Here is a 22,315-nt window from a genome sequence, read left to right as displayed (position 1 = left end):
AGATGCGAAACATTGTTTGTTGTACAGGAAACGTTCAACGCTTAAACGATTTGAAAATATCATTTAAAATATCTTCACCACACTTGATTAGGAATGTGAAACAACCTGTTCGATGCGATGTGTTACTGTCTACCATCAACATTTATCGATCTTAATTGGGTTTATTCAACGGTACCTCAGACCACTTTAGCAAAATATATATACAACGGCGATTTCTTAAGGGGTATGAATGTTTGTTTCGGTTGTCCCTGCAGCTGTTTTGTTGTTCCAGATGTTAAGCTTAGGCTATCATGGTAAACTCTTCCCGAAATTTGAATGCCTCGGGTAATACGAGCTGCGGAATGCTAATTGGAATACTGGATTTCGAATGCTCGATTGAATTTATCTTTTTAATTAACGAAACATTTAACCGGAAATAACCATACTGTGTATACCACATAGGAAAAGAAACTTGTCGGCACATTTGTCCAATTACCACCAACCGTTTTATTCATTAGGTTGAGTTACAACTGCAATAGTTGTCGAATTTACCAGGACATACATCATGTAGGTATATATGAAAGGTCGACTGCATACATCGCTTTACCCAACAATTCTCACACCTATGGCCAACATCTACCCACCATCTTCGTCCAGGGGTTGAATGAGACAAAGTGCCAATTTTGCCCCTGGGGAGATATCACCGTGGATAAATTAAGTCAAAGGTGGAACTTGTGAACATATACTCTATACAAGCTTTACCCCGTGTGGAAAGATATAACCAAATGAGATTTTTTTCATACAGTTGCATATTGCTACCAGGAAAACTAGGTCTCATATGTTATCTGCCAGCAGGGAGCACACGTGGGTGTTGGCAGAGTTTCTGTTCATGTACCGAAGCTATTATGTGGTGATGAATTCATATAGTCTTTTCAGGTTATCCTATGCCAGGTTAATGACATACAAATAACAACTCGGTCACATTAACACAGACTGTGTTATCCAGTTATAAACCTAATTTACTTTTAAATAGCCTTTTATTGTGTACATATATCTCTACTGTGTACCTGGTTTGAGAAATATTCTAGTCAAAAATTATCTCACAAATCGAAAATTCTCTATATACCAATTCATATTCAGAATGCCAAAAAGTTATATTTAGATAATTATTTACAATAGTGATGTTATGTTTATAAAGTATACTTTTTTGAAGAAATGCAATTATGAAAGACCGGTTTCAATATCGTAAATGTAAAGAAATTTATATTAGAATATTTCGTTTTGCTATGCTCTAGTGATTGCGTCTGGCGTTTGCTCGGGATAAATTTTATTTTTCTTGGGTGTACAGAAAAATGTTTCCTTTAAGGCCTTCCGAAAGTGGTCCCACATCAAGGCGTAGATAATGGGATTGCAGCAGACATTACAAAAGACTGACAGGACTGTAAATTTATAGAAATCACCTTCCCAATCCAATGGTCCGTTAAAAACCCAGTTCTGAAAGTACGCGAGGGATGGCACTGTCCAACAGAGAAAATACGTCACGACCACAACACAAAGAGTTTTTGTAACATTTTTAGATGCTTTACTTAATGTTCCGTTCTGATTTGACGACAGGTTATTTGATTTATGATCCACGACACGCTGTTTTAGGACGAGAAATATCTTCAGGTAACAAAACACAAAGACGGTCATGGGAAATGCGTACTCAACGACAAACACCAATACTCCGACAAATCTTCGTAGGTGCTCGTTCGGCCATTCGTTATGGCACTTGCCGCCGTCATTGAAATGTACATAGGGCCAAAACCATTCATTAACTAGCCCCGCAAACCAAATGATTGCCATGACGACGCGTACTTTGGTAGCATCGAATCGGTTGTGATGTAATACCGGGTGGACGATGGCGAAATAACGCTCTATTGTTATAGCACACAGGTTTAGGGATGATGAGTCAAATAACGACCACAGCGGATAGAGTGATATCCAGAACTTGCATATCATTGTTCCAGTGATGCTAGTTGGTAGTGGTTCGACCGTTGGTACGAGGTAACTTAGCACGAACACACAGGAACTACTGAGGTCAATAATGGATTGATTGAGAATAAACATGTTAGTTAAAGTCTGTAATGACTTTACGCGAAGGAATACGAGACAGACTAAAGCATTACCAAGAATGCCCAGCGTTCCCACAACTCCAATCCCAATATTAAAAACTAGATCTTTAACATTGCCTTCCTGCCCAGACCCTAACGTCGAATTCGAAGAATCGTTGAAGTCAGCCATTTCACATGAAGCCTTAAGTGCTCGTGTCACACTGTTGGATAGAATGTTAACGTCCTCGCACTAAAATAAAACAAAAGAAATTTGTTAAAACATTATGAATATAAAGATTAAAAACACATGTCCGAAACAACAAACTTGACATTACAAACATTTCTAAAATAAAATATGAATATTTAGCATCTTATGTACGTCTCTGATAATGAAGATGTCAAGTAAATCATGTAAACGCTCTTAGAGGCTGGTAATAAAGACGCTAAAAATATAAAACTCAATCCGCATATACAACGGAATTACACTGTTACCTAACACAAGCGCCACATGTTGAAAATACGTTGATTTCTGTTGACTGATTGCAATCGTCCTAAAACGCTAACTTATAAATAATCGGTAAAATTACCTGCAAATAGTGTTTTGTTGTCTGTCAATATCAACTTGGCAGGTCTTCGACGTAACTATCCGTGGTATCTGCCAGTAAACATCACATTATGGTTAGTCGATAAGTAAATGCAACCAACACAGACACACACACAACGAACATGTGCACTTGTGGCTAGATATCACGATTACTTTACCTTGGAGAACATGATTCGGATGACGTCAAATCGTATGCAAATAAGATTGGCAAACGTAGCATACAGCAAAACAACACAAGGAAAACAATCGGTTTTGAAGTATTAACATAGAGTTACATAGAGTTCATAAGATCATATCTTCGCTATATATAAATCGTGCAATAGGTTGTTTATTAAAATAATTAGTTTAATACATGTACACGTAAATAAATACATGATTTGAATAATTAACACTATTTAGGTTACATTGACAGGAATTGATTAGCCTCAGAATAATGATAAAATACTCCGTACTATATTTTCTCACAACTTAAATATTAAGCTCACTGCGGTTACAATTGGCATCCACGGCCACCAACTTGGATATATTACTAACATTGAGCACTAGCAACCATATTTGATTATAATCACCATATCCTAATGATAGTTTTTTATTCAAATGCCCTTGAGAGATATCTGTTGACTATTTATGACATCAAACACCCACACAATTGTTCGACATTTACAAGTATAATTTTTCTATATACTATTTTTTCAAAGTATTTGTATAATCATCAATTTAAGGGGTAGATGTTGGTATAAAATCGTTTTCACTTACTAATATTCGTAGTACGTTTGGATAAGCTCATAATATAGACATTACGATGGCGATAACAAATATACATGTATTACAAATATGCATTAATCCATTTATTTACTTACATAAATTACTATTACACATCCGTCATGCATTAAATTTCAATTTTATTTGCAGGGCACTTAGCTACAAAAGGAGCAAGATTTATGGTTTTGCAATATGTTGATATATGTGTGTGAATCGACAGAAATGATAATAATTTACTACATTGCAATATGGTATTGTGCAATATGGATAATATTTCCTGTAAGCCCTTAGAGTGTTGTCAACTATCAGTTTATGAGAAATATCTCCAATGAATGAATGCATACAATTCATTTATTGTTGCCGTTGCTTTTGTTGTTATGGCTACGGATGTTCTTGGACAGTTGTTGACGGCTGTGGTGATGATGATGATGATGATGATGATGATGATGATGATGATGATGATATATATCTACTCCTGATCACTGTCTATTTTCAAACGCTAATGTGTTCACTGTAATTCCCCATACACATCTCATTCTCGCCATAAAGTTCTTCTACTTTTACCCCATGTAACGGGATCATCGAACTTTGGGGAATAACCCAGACTACATACATTGTTAACGGAGGCACCACTTCCTGCCTTGGTTTGGTTTGGCATTGCAATGGGGAACATTGAGATAACGCTTTGTCTCTGTATGATTGAGGTAAAACCACCACTCTGTATTGTAATGATTAATAGTGAATAATAGCAAACTCTTTGTACATACACATATTTTATACATGACATATCTTGTTAATATTTACATCCCTTTCTTTTATTCTTCTTTGATAAACAGAGACATGACGTATACTGCCCTACAACTATTTAAACAATAATGTACGCCGTCACAGCCCATAATGGACGAAAGCAAACTTTGAACGACATAATGGGCGAGGCGACAGCCGAGCCCATTATGGAGTGCAAAGTTTGCTTGAGTCCATTATGGACTGGGAGGGCGTACATTATTGTTATTATTTTATAGTTTTGCCAATTCCAGTGAATTTGTAGACCGAGAAACGCAAAACAACGTATACTATACACAGCGCTGAACATCGTCTGCCATGTTCGGCCCGGAAGCTGAATACCAATCCTAGCGACGCACGTACGTACACGTACACACACATATACACTTCAATGAACTGCTGTGAACACAAATTTGTTTCATGAATGCGTTGTATTTTTAAACAGTGGAAATGACAATCATGAGTAACAACATACATTTCGAAAAAATACCTAGTCGTATGAAGAAACAGAACAAATAAGCTTGTATTGTTATGCTCGTTCTGGGGCCGCGATGCCCAATAACGGAGTACATTATCAGTAATAATGTACAGCGATGACGTCACAAAATTCACTGGAATTGGTAATGCTATAATATAATTCGTGATAATTTTATACTTAGTCTAGGTTAATGTTCTAGTCAGATGCCTATTAAACCTAACGCCAACACCTGAACTATCTGAATACTTTTTATGTTATGGAAGCAAATACTGAGTTCCTAACGACACATGAGCTTAGTTAATGATATTTGTGTAGGCTTTAGTATCATTATGGCTTATATTCCAGCATGGTGTTGTCGATTCAATACCCTGGTCATATACCAAATTTATACGCAACTAATGGCGTATGTGATACGTCAGTAGGACTTCGTAGTCAGTTCATTAGTAAATATTGCTCTTGGCGAGGATGCAAACAGAAGTCTTACTTTATTGGGGTCACTTTTAGATCACTGACCCATTAAACCAATAACACCCCTAGGTGTCCAGATTTTGTCTATCCTCAGATAACCTATTGAAAGATAAGTAAATGAAGGCAGATGTTATTTGATCTCACTTTTCTTGAACATGTGAAACTCACTTCATTAAAAGATACCTTGGGGTTGAATTCGGTGATAGTGTTGGCGTCACTGATGGTCGCCATGTTGATATCAGGTGTTTGCACATTATTTTCTGCAGGTAGAGAAACCTGTAATTTTTTGAAAATTCCGAGATGCGACGAGGTTTATTTAGTACTTGGTCAAATTTAATACAGACAACACTTATACTGTGAGTTGTTTGGAATACTCATAACTATATCGCAGAGGCGAATTTAATTTATACTGATTTGTTGACCTAGCCTATATTGCAAGCATCAGAAGCTTGTAGAAACACCAATTAATGAGAGAGAGTATTTGAAATTACACAAGCAACCATGAAAATTGCAATAACTAGAAATTGCGGATAATATTTGTGTTGTACCTTATGTTGCCATAAAGTCTGGTGTGAAGAAATTCATTAATTATATAATCTTAGATTGTTTTCACCTCATCTATTTCTATAAAAGGCAACTATAAGTGAAACATACAAAGGTATTCACTCAATGTACATGTTTGTTGTAAAAATGCGTTTAATCACTAGAACATTGGTTTACACTTTTAATACTTTGTACCAATAAGTACTTGTCAATACATGTAATGTGCTTTATTGAAGTAACATTAGAGGCGATAGTGTTACGGATGACAGAACACACTTTTTTAATATTCGAAACGTTTTGATCGTAACGCGATGTCACAGTGGACTCTCAGCTGTCATGAATTAATACTTAGAACAAATGTTTGCATTTCGCGAATATTCTTCTTCTAGATCAGAGATGACAACATTATTAAAAGATCAACGTGCCAAATAATAACTACTTACAGGCAGCTGGAAGAACAGTGACGTCATCGCTTTGTGTGGCTATTTTTCAGATTTGTCAGTATTATTTGCATTAAATTAAAGCAACAACACTCTCCGGTTTATTCATTTATGGTGTGATGATTTTATCATCCAATCAATCATTAAAGTATTGTATAATTTATGTTTATAACATTTTAAAGTTGGAAATAAAGTATAGATTCACTTTAGAAGGGAGCGGGCTGAAGGAAACAGCTAGGCCTAGACTAAGAGTTTCGATCTGCTCATTGGCTCCTTCTAAATTGGTTCCAAATTAACCATGAATATTGTGTGTAGTTTGAGCTAATTTGCCTAATTAAAGTCCAAGTGATCCCGTGTGCAAGTGGAGATATGAGAGTGATTCGAGTACAGTTACATGATCTGCCAGCTGGGTGCGGAGATCATCGAGTAACACTGGTGGAGAATTAACGTTAACATTAGAGGTCGACATTTGTTACACTGGTGAACGACCCCCTTTTGTAATAATAGCGTCAATTATTTATCAAGTGAGGGTATTAAAACAATATCGATACCCGTCAAGGACCCATTGTCCCGTATCAATAATTTTCACATAGACGGCAGTTGCCCACATATATAATGTTTTCATTTTAAGCTCTTGTGATCAACGATAACCATCACTATAAATGCATAAACAGTTGTTTAAAGTTTGTTAAAGAAATACTCCGTGCTGTCGTCAACGCCCTTGTATAGAAAAGTACAGTATGTCAATTGAAAATATATTTTGTATTTTGGAGTGGATGCTCTTTAATTCTAGTAACTTCCATGTGTTCTGACATCGTATTTCCCCAGGGCAAAATTTGTATATTTAGGTGGAGTCCTTTGATGGTAATGAAATCTTGCATGTATTCAACCGAGGTTGGAGAGGCATGGGATTGAAAGGTGGAAATAACATACGTGTACAATACGTCCTTTCATTAGTCCAATCCGTACTCGTTGTAACCTTATTCACTGACATACACACTGATGACAGCATCAGGGGAAAGTGATACCGCATAATAGTATTTTCAGGATTGCGATTCATTTCTTTATAATCAATGGTTATTATTTGAAGTATTAGGTGTCTTAATGCAGTCCAAATAACAAGGGGGTCGGCTGCTTCTAAAGAAATAGTCATGATTTGTTTACTTCTTTGCTAGCCGACTGACATGTAGTAATGGCAATTATCGAATTACGCTTTTGTGACTTCTCATTATATAAAAAATCGGATTGGTTTTCAGGAAAATGACGGGATGAGGACGTGGCTGGAAAATAAATCATTCTGACATTTAGCTAAGTTCTGCATTAAGCTGAATACGTAACATTTGTCAGTATTTGCTAAAAGAACTCCTACCATACATGTAGTTCTCATTCAAGTACGCCATAAAGAGACACAAACCGAGTGTATAAACTTCTTACTGACAAAACTCTTTCGTTTTCAAAAAGAACAACTCGAGTAAATTATTCTAGTATAATGTTAATGTCTACGCATGTCTACCTTGACAATACAGTAACTGCTGTCTTCTTGTATTGTTAGAACAATTGATAGCATGGTAGGTAGGGCCGCGTCAATTGTATACGTGTACAAACTATAAGTTATATCTTAATACAATGTACTAGGTTTGAAATCAGTCAATTGCAAGTGATGGTTAAATATGCTTCAGTAAGTAGAATACTGTGAGTATCTTTCAAATAAACAGCAAACATAACGCCTCAAACCATATTAACTCAGCGTGTGCTCCAGTAGTGTGGCACCATATTGAATGTCATAAGAACTAGTACTGTCACCAATATAAATCTATTCGCACATTTTGTCAGTACGAAATGCGTACGTATGGAAGTAAAAGTGGGTAATTTTGAGTGACTCATGATTTTGGTTTCGATTTCCGGTCTTAAAATGGACATTCAATTTTGCAACCTTATTCAATTTTTGGTTTATATTAGTCGGTTGATATGTTGCAAATATTAATAAGTACTACACAACAACCATATCATAAATACTAGTCGACAGGGTTATATTAAACATTACAGTAAATTCACAATTATCCTTTCCTTTAATTTGATGTCACACTTTTTTCGTCATTTATATATACCATAAATGTCAGCTTGGAGATGACTGCAAAATAAGGCAATAAACAAAAAGAGTTTACTCTGCCCCTACAAACGATAACGAATGTGTCTAAAGTTGAGCATTTACTTCAACGACAGCACGTTTACACTATAGCGATGTTTTCCTCACAAATTGCAGTTCCCGTTCTTTGTCATACTATTGAACACGTTAAAAAGCATTTCCCCTTGGCATAAATCTCGGAACATATTCCACAACTGATTCAAAAGATATTTTTGTTTTTCATTTTGCTGCACGTATAATTGATATTCATGTAGGACATCTCGTCTGCTAGATAGAGGCAAGGACAATGTGAACGAAAGACGTAATTGATTAGTTAGAGAAGCGTGACTGACAGCAATGGCCTTGCTTGCCAGATTGCCCTTCTAACCTCTTCAGTTGAATCTTCAACAGTTCTTAATGAACCCCTCTGTCAAACGAGGAAATCTTTTACGTGAAAGGGTTAGTGTCAATAACATCGAATGTATATTACTCACGATCGTGGTTCAGTCCGCATCACGAAAAGGCAAGGAGATAGATGTCTCCAAATAGTATTTAGTGGAAAATACTCTAAACAAGTTAAATGTACATGAATGTGATTATCATGTTATCAGTACTTTTGAAGTAACTGTAGCATACATCGGTCGTGCAAAGAAAGTTGGTGCCTTTTTAAACTCTTTTTCAAACATGATGTAAGCTGCAGTTAATTGATTTTGTTAGTACATACTTCTTATTGATTTATATTATCAGTAAAAATTACAAGTATTTACATGTGTTGGTTGATACTGTTATTTTCGACTTCTCCGAAACTACTTCTGAGATACGTTTTGTGCATATATTTGAAAGGGGCACTCAAATGTGATGTTTACATTTATTTTGGTTGGTTGATTGATTGATTGATTGATTGATTGATTGATTGATTGATTGATTGATTGATTGATTGATTGGTTGATTGGTTGGTTGGTTGGTTGGTTGGTTGGTTGGTTGGTTGGTTGGTTGGTTGGTTGGTTGGTTGGTTGGTTGGTTGGTTGGTTGGTTGGTTGGTTGGTTGGTTGGTTGGTTGGTTGATTGATTGATTGATTGATTGATTGATTGATTGATTGATTGATTGATTGATTGATTGATTGATTGATTGATTGGTCGATCGATCGATCGATCGATCGGTCGGTCGGTCGGTCAGTCGATTGAAGACAAAGCATTCATGAATGGGGTTTCGTGCACTGGAATAACGTACATAAATACACTACATGTATATATAATACAGGAAAAAAGATGAGACGAGAGTCGTACTAAGATTTAAACGGAACTCATGATACATGTACAATGAAAGAGGAGCGAGAGCTGAGGTAAATAAACCTAGCTTATTGGAGCATTGGCAGAGTTTGATGACCTATATCCAACGAATCTACGGTGGGCTTTTGGTGTATTCTTCCTTAAACGTATAGTCGAAAGAAGTGTGACATTGTCCCAGGAATCAGGATACCTTACAATACTTGGCAAAAAAAGGAGGACGGGGGGAGGGGAGTGATGAGTAATCGGTAGGATGACATCTAGAGATTCAGTTTCATCAATATTGATTAAATAGATTTTAAAAGGTGCACAAAATTACACACTCTAGTGCTAAGCACGATTAATACTTTAGGTCTTTGTTTTAAAAAAAACACACCGAAGCATTAGCATTTTTAAAAGAAAATTGCGATAACTTTAATTTCCAGTCCATGTCTGCAAAATAAGATGCGAGTACATGTACACGCACGTGCATGTGCACTTATACGAGTTTATGGTGAGTTACATTAGCCCTTAGTTGGAAATATTCAACCATGCAATTTAAACAAGTGAAAATCTTGCTACAGACTGTAGATATATCTGTTGATAATAGATGCTGAATACAGTGATCGTAAACTACAGCAACATATTGTCCGTTGTTCACAGAAATTTCTCCATTTTATCGCGAATTCAGTATGAACGTTACCGCTGTGATATATACAGTGTTTTTTATCTGTGGCCATTCATACGCTTTGTAAGTCTTCATTCTAGTCTTATAAAAAAATCATAAAAGGAATTAACCCTTTTTGAAATAGATAAATGCAAAGTGGTTTTGCATGAACAAATTAAGTTACCATTCAGCAAAGATGTTCTTCGCTTTCCTGTTTGGAGAGTAGTCAATCGTGTTGACAGGAGTGATACAAAGAGCCAGAAGGACTTTATTCAATACCAAATTATGTAGCCATATGTCTAGTATAATAAGGTTTTCAATTATACACATCTATGCAATTATTGTGTCCTTGTACTGGAAACTCGAGAATTATATAACGAGTGACTGCAACACGTTTACCACACAGGCATTTCAAATCGATAAGAATCGCAAAACATACATGCCTGTAAAATTAAATAGCGAAATTGGTGAGTTATTTTATAGACGCTATTTGGCGTAAAGGAACCTCATTCGCATTATGTTGGGGGGGGATATTGTAATAGGCTAGTACCACTGATTATTTCGACAGCGCATTGTTTGTAATGTTCTGGCTTCTTTCGTGGTTAAATTATAACACTCTGACATAAAAGGAACTGATCACACAACTCTTATATTGGTACTGAGGTGCGTGCAATATATGTTTACACAAGGACTTGTGAAAATGTTCTAAGTTGGTTTGCTTATATATCCTTTCCTAACTTACTTAAACCACTTTCACAACGCCTGTCACAATGTATTTCCCTAAAATGAGAACAGTATAAACTGCTCATTATATGAAGTGTGCTTGGTTTTTAACGGTTATTCATGTCGTTAGCATCATGCCTTCTTTCAATAAAGCAAACGACAAGCAGCCTTGGAGTTCGCAATGAGTCATTTTGAAGGAAGTATATAGAATCATAAAAGCTCAGGACAGGAACGTGATTATCTGAATACTTTCGTCTTTAATAAATCTCCGTTTTCCTTCCTTCTTTTGAATCAGTCATTCAACATACAATCCTAATAGAAAGATCTAAACAAACAAAATTTGCATAATGGCTGAAAGCAACACGCCTGCATAAGTCAAGTTATCACCTAATGATGCGGATTATATATTTGGCTGTTTAATTGACAAAAGTTATTTGTCCAAGAATACATTCATGGAATGAGCTAATATGACATTAAGTCGACAGCTCTTCCTAAACTGTCCCCAGGGAATACTTTACAAAATTGGACTCTGCAAATACGTGCTAGATTTTAAACATTTGTATTAATTATATGAACTACAGACGACATTCATAGTTTAGAGTATTCGTAGTGTAAGTACCGGAAGGCAAGCGTTGGTCATATTACATCGTTTCTTGTATATATTTGTCAAATAACTTCTCATTTTCATTGAATCCTGCTAGTTTATTAATTAGAAAGAGGTTTGTAAATTGTTAGCTATATTTGCTTTTACCCAAAACACCCCAGCTCAGCTTCTATTTTTTTTCTTACTATTGCTTTGCATCACATGTTATGTTATTGCTGATATTGAGTGACGTGACTGATTGGATAGACGTACAAGTGACAATACTTCACGTTCTATACACTAGTACATGTATATTACTGCCTACGGAATACAGACCACAGTCTTTTATATTGAATAGCGAAAGTCTTAAGGACGTCAAGATTACAATTGTGTGTTGAAGTCGATAGACAATTCATGGATAAGGTAAGATTGATGGATTCATGGATCAGGTAAAATTCATTCGGCTGCTGACCTGGGGATTTCTTTCTGTCATGTATACATGTAAGGTGGATACGCAGGTTTGTGATGCGATTAACTTTGACTTATTTTGAATTCAATAATTCTCAGTATATAAAGATGACAACTTTATAAAAATACATATTTATATAAATTTTAATGCCATTGTATTTTCATTTTCACATTTACCTAAAATGGGTGTGTTTTTGGGTGAAAACATGATGTTCCGTTATTTGTATTCAAGATTCTATGCACTTTACGACAAATTTCAGGGCCATTATGTTTAGTGTTTGGATTTAAAACATCAATTCGACAAAAAATATTCCCTGTAATCTCTTGATCATTTGCACTATGACAGTGAAAGTGAGCTACAGTAAATCTAATATATGCAAATCATAGATATTATATTTATCATCATCATATTGTTAGTTTTGTAACGTGAAATCTTGTTACTGGTCCTTTTTCTGAAATTAACGATTTATTCAAGGAAACAAATCATCATATATTTTCTCGGTGGACACATTAGTTTCAAACAGGCTTAATTTGTTATCACTTTTGTTTTTACTTAAATAGTTGGTATGGCGACACCTGTTTTTTCCCCGTTATTTTAACTAAGAAAGGGTTTAACTTAGCATTTTCTTGAAAAAAATTGACAGCAAAAGTTTCAACATTTTATTCTGTGGAACATACTACGTATACGTTGATGATCGTGGTCTACGAAATCCTGTAGAAATGATTTTCGCGAACAGTATGGACATTTTTATGAATTACTGCCCCCTTCGACCCTCCAAATGAATACGCAAACCGTTTTTTCACTAAAAGCAATCATTGTACAGTACGTTGTTACCAGTTATTTGAAGCAATCGATCAAGTTGTCGTTATTTATGACAGCGTAAACTTAAATATTAAATTACGATGGTTAAGAGAAAATAGCATTTATTATAATGAGATACATCATATACAAAAAGTAGGAACTGCCACGAATGATCATTAATTACATTACATAAAAGGCACACAGAATGAAACGTGTGAGATATTGCTGTGATATATCAAATGAAAAACATCTGTGCCGGTCGTTTGTCTTATAAACCTCCCGTTGTGTGTTCAAGCAATCGATCAAGCGGTGACAACATGAAACAACTGTGACTCTGATTTACTCATATTAAAACAAATATTGACTATGTGCAAAAAGACGTGTCCTGTCATGAATAATCATCTAGTCCATTATAAAAACAAAGACAATATTACTTTAATATCTAAATGTAAAACGTCTATGTCGGACGCCTGTCTTGTTAACCACCCGTTGTTTCCTCAGTTTAGTCGAATCATGTGCAATTTTCCTTCCACAGACATTGAAGTAATTTTATTTTCATTATATTTTCACCTAAACGTTTTGTTTTGTCAGACACCACAGTAATTTCGTTTTCATTAAAGTCTGTCCGTATTTCCTTCCTTCGTCCCTGATTTATCAAATTTTACATCGACAAACACCTGAGTCTTTCCTTGGGGAAATTACCATGCACTGAACGACGGTAATTCAAATGTGTTGCTATAACCACCAAACAAGTACACTGATTTGAATACAATCTTGTAGTCCTGGAAGTAATCGAAAGTAGATGCAGATGATTTAAATCATTCAGTTTCTATATAACACATCACTCTGTCCAAGAACAGTCACTCTACCTTGTGGTAAATTCGTTTCACAGACAAGTTACTTCCAAATCCTTATATTTTACACAAGTTGAAACTTGTTGTATCTCGTGCATGCTAATTTAATTCGGTGCATACGAGTTCTAGATAAGTCAGTTAATTTCGAAGGTAGTGGTGGGTCCCAAACTGAATAATGTATTGGTAAATTAATTTAGATCAGTTCGCTTTAAAGATAATAGTATGTCCGTAACTGAATCCATACACCTGATATCATTCTACTTTAAGTTCGATCGATTTTAATGGTAATCATTGGTTCATAACTGAAAAAAGGAAATTAATAACGCGGACGTAAAATATGAAAAGATGTTACAATACGGACACAAAGAGCCATTTGGTAAAAGGGAAGGAAATACAGACTTTTTATGTACAATGTTGGTTCTGCAGAGTCGTTTCATGTTTTAACATTGTATAAGTTTCACGCTATTGCCAAGAAACGTCAAATTGAAACTTGCTGCATACTAACTATTCTGTGACTGTCTTACAATGGCCAAGTGATACCTAAAGGTAGTTAGCAGACATGCATGTGTATTAGATAAACAATAACTATTCATGCCTATATACCTAAGGTTGATAAGCACTTGATTAGTTATTGCTCAGGAGCCACGTCTTTAGATACCCTACTATGCAGATGAACAGCTCTGTGATACTTTCTTCGATTTTGATGGAGGCAGCCAACCGAAAGGCTTGAGCCTATATAATTTGACTGTATTTGTATTATTAATATGTCGCGCAAAGCTCAAAAGGGGATTAAATGAAGCTGTTCTATATAAACATATCATTCGGTACAAAATATCGAATTTTGTCTTTTACCAAATATTTATTCATTCACTTTAAGAGCATTTTTTCTGATTGACCATTTACATGTTTATCAGATTATATTATGACGGGGAATAAGCGTGTACTAAATTGTAATTATGTACAGAGACGTTGGCTTTCAGTACTTTCATATAATCTTGAGTAAACCTAAATAACCTAAGGGGTTTAATACATACTGAGGTTTGCTACATGGTGGGAATAATGCTGATATTTAACACAAACGTGTATTAAACATAAAATGAACTTGCAATAAAACAAAATTGCTTCAGAAAAATATTCATTTCCGATAAAAAGAAAACATTGATATTTTTTTTTCTATATGACCTGGAAGGATGATACCTCTATGGAGACTAGAGTTATCGATAACAGATTGGCAAAGATGGAACAAATTATTCCATAGATCCCCTAGGCACCGTGACATTTTATTTTAATTTTCATTCAGTTATTCCACGTCTGTTGATATGCTTAGGCTTCTTGAATAAAAGATTTTTGTGAAATGCAAAAATATCAATTATAATATTTCCCATTAATATACGATTCACACATATTAAATTCATACATTTATTATGTTTCACAACTCCGTGTGTTGGTCGCCTTTTGTCTTATACATTTCAAATACATGAATAGCGTACAACAGTTCATATTTGAGAAACTATGGAGAGAAATATCCTCACGGGAAATTACTTTGAAAGTTCCATTAAACTGAAAGATTATGATAACAAATTTCGAAATACTATCAAAAGCTGATGAATACAATCTGGAATATTAGTATGCTGTGGGCAAAACGTCTGTGTTTGATCTATATTCATCTAATGCAAGAATAAGCTTGTACACACAAAAATGTCTGATTCCATGTCAAGGATAAATAGATGTTTCGAGTAAAAACTACTGCATTTTGAAATCGCGTAATAAATTACTTGACATGCATTTGAAGAACAATTGTATAATATTTTCATTGGTATTCATATTTTAAAGCAACAATTCAAATAATATCCAACCCCAACAAAAATGATATTTCTTCCATAAAGTCGATAAATTGCATGGCTCCACATTTTCGTTTGCCAATATTCCTGTCCGAAAAATAACGATGCTATTGGATGGCTTTGGTATTTCACTTTCATGGACTATTATTTCAAAATGGATGTACGTCTGTTTTGTAAAAACAATCTAGTTTATAAATACTCTCCCAAATGAAAACAAATGAATTACACGCATGATGATATGAAGTTGACTTTTTAGACTCGGGAAAGTGTACAACTCCAGTAACCATGAAAGTATGTCTACGTCGACACCTTCTAATTAACTACGCCATCAAATGGTATTTCACTAATCATAGTTGTATGGCCCATACGATATAAAAGAGAAAATACATTAGCACTATAAAAAAAAGAAACGTTGATATACTTTTCAATTCAATACAATATTATTATGGTGTCAATCAGTCACTGTATAGTACGTCACCATAGAGAATAGAAAGACTCAAAACACAGAGTTTTTCACCAACTGATTTCCTGTCCATGTGTTTTATACATACGTACATTTTGAATTTTTAACAACTCATTTGAAAGCCCCTTACTCGCATTGTATATTGAAAAGGACTTATTCCGGAGTGCTGGGTGGAACCGTATTGCTATGTCCTTTCATTAATAAAATTGGTAATTATTTGGAGTGTATAATATGAATGTATACAGGCATTATTCAATATTGTTACATTTACCAAGGTAAAGGTGCATATTGCAAGCCATCTGACTACAAATATAATATAACGGAAACCGATGCAAGCATATGTCTAACACGTTAGTACATGTTGTTTTACCGTCTATCAGCTACACATAATGCACGAAAACATATCAAAACAGGAGCAGTTGGCATATATGTATATATATATATATATATATATATATAGTTTTGTAAAATGTCTATGCTGGAGTAAGCAGTGCTCAATACATTTACGAAAACTATTACGCTCTGCCACTGCGGTATAGAGCACTGTCTTAGCAGATTGATACTCACCGAGTTATATATATATATATATATATATATATATATATATATATATATATATATATATATATATATATATATATATATATATATATATATATATATATATATATAACTCGGTGAGTATCAATCTGCTAAGACAGTGCTCTATACCGCAGTGGCAGAGCTAGAGCGCAATAGTTTTGGTAGTTCTGGAACTCTTTCTTGGTTGTAACTCGGAGTTTCACGCATCGTGCGATCATTAGACAACTGGTTTCTACTCTCTGGGTGTGATGTATATATAGAGTGCAGACAATAGAAATATCATCACTATTGTCTATGTGTTGGTGGGTTGGTGTTGTGTGTGTGAAGGTGTTGTGTAACGGTATATATATAAATATACCGTTACACAGTGTTTCACACTGTTACGATCATCAGACGTGAAACACTGTGTAACGGCTCCTGTATCTTGCTTGATACTGTTATTTATACCACTCTACATACATATGTATTGAGCACTGCTTACTCCAGCATAGACATTTTACATATACTGAAAATATATATATTGTACATGGTAATTACCCTAGACATGTGACGGATTTCCATTTTTGACTTTTTGTGTTCTACTATTGTGTATTCTTTACATGGCTTTTAAAGGGATATTTTGGGTATTGTTTTATTAGGTGTGTCTATGTATGTGCCTGTGTTCGTTCCTGTCTCTGTCTCCCTCTGCCTGTCTGTCTTTCTATATGTATGCCTGCCTGTCTGTCTCTGTCTTTCTATATGTATGCCTGCCTGTCTGTCTGTCTGTATGTCTGTCTGTCTGTCTGTATGTCTGACTGTCTGTCTGTCTGTCTATGCGCACGTAAATGTGACTGTGTGTTATTTGTGGTCTATGACTTTGCTGTGAATACTAGTCCATCATAATAATCATGGCAATGTATTTGTTGATGAATACTTTATGAACACTATGAACACTACACTGTTGAGTAATGATTCAAAAGATTACACTTTCAGTTAAGTTAATTACCTTTAAATTGTTTGCAATTCGCTTGAACACATTGAACCAAGGACTCAACGTATGAAGGGTTTAATATGCCATTGCGTGACAAGCGATAAAGGTGTATTCGTAACAAAAGCACTGTATACAAAGCCGAAGCTCAAACCAACATTAGAACATTCGTGACTGTTTCTTAAGCAAAAAATAACTGATACCCAAACGTACTCTTTGCTTGATTAAAAGTAATACCAACTCTAAGAGTATTTTATACAGTAAGTGACTCAAGAAGTTGAATAGTATAGTTTAGGTTGCAAAGAAAGGATTGCAATGTTGAGTAATTCTGGATGAAATACTAAGTAGATCACACGACCAAACGTTATCATTGTGTATTGTCAAGTCAATTTTCTTGAACGACATCAATAAATACTTTATTTTCCCTTCTGTATTATACAGAATGGCCTGTACGCCGAACTCTTGACTTAAGTAATTTCCTATTTGTCTGTTTATTTTAACTAGTAATTGATTATTCTGATTTGTCATTCAAAGTTATTACCTTCGATCAGATGTATCTGTAATGATTGAACCTTAGTCATACACATTTGAATACGTTGAATGATCGAAATAATAAATAACACATAGGTTTGTGTTCATATTCAAATCGGATTGCACATCAACACATGTGGCTTTATAGTATTTTCGAGTATCTAGGATTTCGAACGCAAACACCGTGGTGGAAAATTGTAAGCATATTACATCAATCTGAGAAATATCCAAACAGTTTACATTCCCGCACCACATCATAAACAAATTCCTCACTGAATGGTATAAGTCGAGATAAATAATCATTCACTATTTTTTCAAAAATTCATTTTATATCTCGTACTGGAAGAATCCAACTAAAAGAATATTTACATGATACTATTCTTTATGTACTAAAAGAAAGTATGTTTTCCTTTAAAAAGACACATCCAACTTTAGCGAGAGGAAATTAGACACATCGGTTTAGTTTAATAATGTATAACTTCACACAGTCACTTTTTGCTAGTATATTTTTGAGATGACGATTTTACCAAGCTGTTTGTCCTGATGGGAAATCGCATTGTCGCTACCAAGCATAGAATATCAATTTGGTCCAAGCAAATATATGATTGTTCAGAAATTCGTATACAATTTAACACACGCAGCAGGAAAACTACAACGGCCAGTGTTTGTGAAATACTTTCAATTATTAAATCATATATCCGTGGTAGTATTACTCACTACTTACCGTCTAATTGGAGTATATGGTTACTGGTTAATTCTCTAATGCCAAGGTAAGGTGTGTAGTAATGCAACCGAGACCCAGTCCAGAGGGTGTCGGTAGCTCCTTCAACCAACCTAAGTCTGCTCGACTCTGACTATCGTGCCTTGTTTGTCAATGTATCGAGTTGATGGGCGGGATTTAACTGTCGCTAGGCAACCATGGAACACAGCCCTTATATGGCAAACATGATTTGAATGAGTAAGCATTGAAGCCTATCGCGAGGTTAATGTACCCCCGATATTTGTATGCATGGTTATATTTTATCCATAGTTTCACATTTTTCTACAATCTACTCTAACCTTGGGAAATACTAATAGATTGAGAAAAAGAAGATAATTAACTGGGTTATAGTCTTTCAATGTGATATGAAGGGTGAAATAAAGACCATATGTGACTTTTGTGCTGGAAACACCGAATTTCACGCACAGTTCACTCAAATAAAGGGCTTGTCGTTCAGGGCTCCAAACCTTTCATTGTTTAGTAATTTTCTGATTGATGTGATGTGATGTAATGTGAACGACCGCAGGACATGTACATCATTATTTGACTAGTAGTTATTAAATAAATGACATTTTCCAACTTTAACAACGATACGCCGTAACAACTTAGATAGGTCTAAGGGGTGAGATGAATAGTTCAATGTAGGATAAAAAAAAACTAAATTCTTTTAGTTAGGGCTCAGACCCCCCCCCCCCCCCTTCTAACTAAATAGGCCAAAATTGAAAATGTTGCAGACAGCACAATCAATTTTAAAACGTTATATGTAGTAGTATGTAGTGCTATGAATACAAAACCATTATGTAGCGTGGAGAAATGGTGTTTTTTTTACTTTATTTTATTATAGTGCCATACATTTACTATAGCGAAATATCATCTATTTCTCAATTTGAAGAATTCTTTGTAGTTAGGTATACAAACAGATTCATTAAACGTAAAATCGTTTTGTAGGCGAAAACTAAAATGGCTCAACCCCCCCCCCCCGCCACCACCACCGCCACCACCACCACCACCACCTCCAAAGTTAGTTGTTTTTTCCTACATTGAACTATTGATCTCGCCCCTAAGGGAACTCAATCGGCTAGGCAGCATAGCCTTCCCAGATTCCAGGCATGCTCTAAGGGGAAATAAACTGAAAGTTTAATCATCATTGGTTATAATTGGTGATGTATGGCACAGATTAAGTAACTGTATTAGATATAATCAATATAAGTATGACTGTTTTTGTGTTGGATAAAGGCAATTATCGGGGAGATGGCACTTACATGATTTGGCTGTTTATTGCCCGAAAATGAAAAATAAAAGATGTGATTTCGGATCACCTTCTGATTCGCTTGACTACAAACTAGTTCTTGGAGTGTATACTCGTGTCTGCATACTTGACTGTCAATCTGTGTATATGTATGTATGTATGTATGTATGTATGTGTGCGCGTGCATGTATGTATGTATGTATGTATGTATGTATGTATGTGTGTGTGTATGTGTGTGTCTGTGGGTTTCAGTAACATTTGATCGTTGTATTTTTGGGTTTCGTTTGATTTCAGTTTCAGTTCTTCCCTATATACGTAAAACATAAAATGGTAGTTTTAAGAAAAATCAAATCGAGGCTTTACCATAATATGTGTATAATTGTTGTTACTTCTTTCAAGGAAATGAAATGGTTACCATGCAATATTTGAAGAGAGAACACATATTAAAAATATATATAAATATATACTTCAACATAGCTACCACACACTGTATCAAATCTATAGGAAATTAAAAGACTGGTGGTTTCCTTTCAGCAACAAGATATTAAACAACCTTAGTTATATTCTGATTTTAAGGACAGCAAACAGGATTTCCTTGCGTTACAGTTTTTACTTAATGGAGGTACTTTAACTTTCATACAAATAATTCCCTAAGGCAATTTCTTTCAGAAAGCAGCTAAGAATATGCATAAGTATTACTATGTAAAATGAATGATGTAACAAATTGTATATAGACAAACATATAACCTGAATACATTTCGGTGTGGGAAAGAAATTGTTTGAAGTTGCTGGATTAGCTTATATTGTGACGTAATATTGATTGGTATGGAATGCCTTAAAGGGGAAGGATACTTTGTGAAATCAACATGTTTATCAAATACAAGGATGTAAAATGAGTTAGTTTCACTTTTCAGTACGTCGCTGATATCGATCAAAACTTAGGCTGAAGTGGGGTACGACTATTGATAGGCAACTGTCGTGAAACATGTCGTCGACTGCTTCTACTGATATAACACGACGTTTAAAGGAAGTTGCCTGGCAATGCCTATACGTCACCTGCACTTCGAGTCATGTTCTGAGTGATGCCAATTTCGTACTGATGAGTTAAAGTGAACGAAACCAACTCGTTTAATCTCATTTAGCATCCAGATTCCTATCAAACAACGTGAATTCACGATGAATCATTCAATTGCAATTGTATACTTGACAACATGTGGAATATATGTCAACAGTTTACTAATCCAACAGGCTATGATAACTGTTCGACATCGATACAAACAAAATTATATATGTAATACATTAGTAGTTGAAACAAACAGATTTAAGCAACGGCTGTTCAATTGAAACCTAATATGGTATGACCTTTACTATTCATGGCAAATCCTGGTGGAAAACATAAAACATAATCATTTATTGCAATACCAACTATAAGATAAGGTTACCTGGCGAGAGATAACATTCAACAATCGTTGTGAATAAATAATAAGATAGTAACAGCAGAAATGAACAGACGAAGTGATTCCTGATAAAGTTGGTGTCGCCAATGCAAAGCAACTCCCTTATACATATTACTCAAGAGAAACGAGCTCAAAACAGATACACAGTATACACTTTTGTAACTGGAGACATCTTCAACAATTCATTATCACATTATCAAATCCATATAGAATCCATGCATTAATATTCATGACCTGCATCTAGTCAATCTTATTTAGGTCGCCATATAAACAGAAATGGACAGGTATATGTAAAGATGTGTAAAATACACAGGATGTATGTATTTATGCATGCATGTATGTATGTATGTATGTATGTATGTATGTATGTATGTATGTATGTATGCATGCATGTATGTATTTGTGTGTGCATGTGTGTATGTATGTATGTATGTATGTATGTATGTATGTATGTATGTATGTATGTATGTGTATATGTATGTATGTGTGTGTATGTATGTATGTATGTATGTATGTATGTATGTATGTATGTATGTATGTGTGTGTGTATGTATGTATGTATGTATGTATGTATGTATGTAGGTATGTATGTATGTATGTATGTGTGTATGTATGTATGTATGTATGTATGTATGTATGTATATGTGTGTATGTATGTATGTGTGTGTATGTATGTATGTATGTAGGTATGTAGGTATGTATGTATGTATGTATGTATGTATGTATGTATGTATGTATGTGTGTGTATGTATGTATGTATGTATGCATGTATGTGTGTATGCATGTATGTATGTATGTATGTATGTATGTATGTATGTATGTATGTA

General features: G+C 34.8%; 1 protein-coding gene across 1 annotated transcript; it reads right to left on the bottom strand.

Annotated features, from left to right (window-relative positions):
* Nucleotides 1-536: 536 nt before the first annotated feature.
* LOC144448472 (galanin receptor type 1-like) lies at nt 537-18,879 on the bottom strand. Its single transcript, XM_078138734.1, has 3 exons — nt 18,747-18,879; nt 2,660-2,727; nt 537-2,322 (listed from the first exon to the last, which is right to left on the bottom strand). The coding sequence occupies exon 3, from the start codon at nt 2,260-2,262 to the stop codon at nt 1,264-1,266; it is 999 nt and encodes a 332-aa protein (XP_077994860.1). The 5' UTR covers nt 2,263-2,322; nt 2,660-2,727; nt 18,747-18,879; the 3' UTR covers nt 537-1,263.
* Between the last annotated feature and the right edge of the window lie 3,436 nt (nt 18,880-22,315).

Source organism: Glandiceps talaboti, chromosome 17 (assembly GCF_964340395.1).
Source record: "Glandiceps talaboti chromosome 17, keGlaTala1.1, whole genome shotgun sequence".
In the NCBI taxonomy this organism is placed as follows: domain Eukaryota; kingdom Metazoa; phylum Hemichordata; class Enteropneusta; family Spengelidae; genus Glandiceps; species Glandiceps talaboti.
This window is presented reverse-complemented; position numbering and strand designations above follow the sequence as displayed.

Bases quoted from the DNA above. Each gene is read 5' to 3' on its own strand.
- LOC144448472 (XM_078138734.1), bottom strand. From the start codon at position 2,262: ATGGCTGACTTCAACGATTCTTCGAATTCGACGTTAGGGTCTGGGCAG.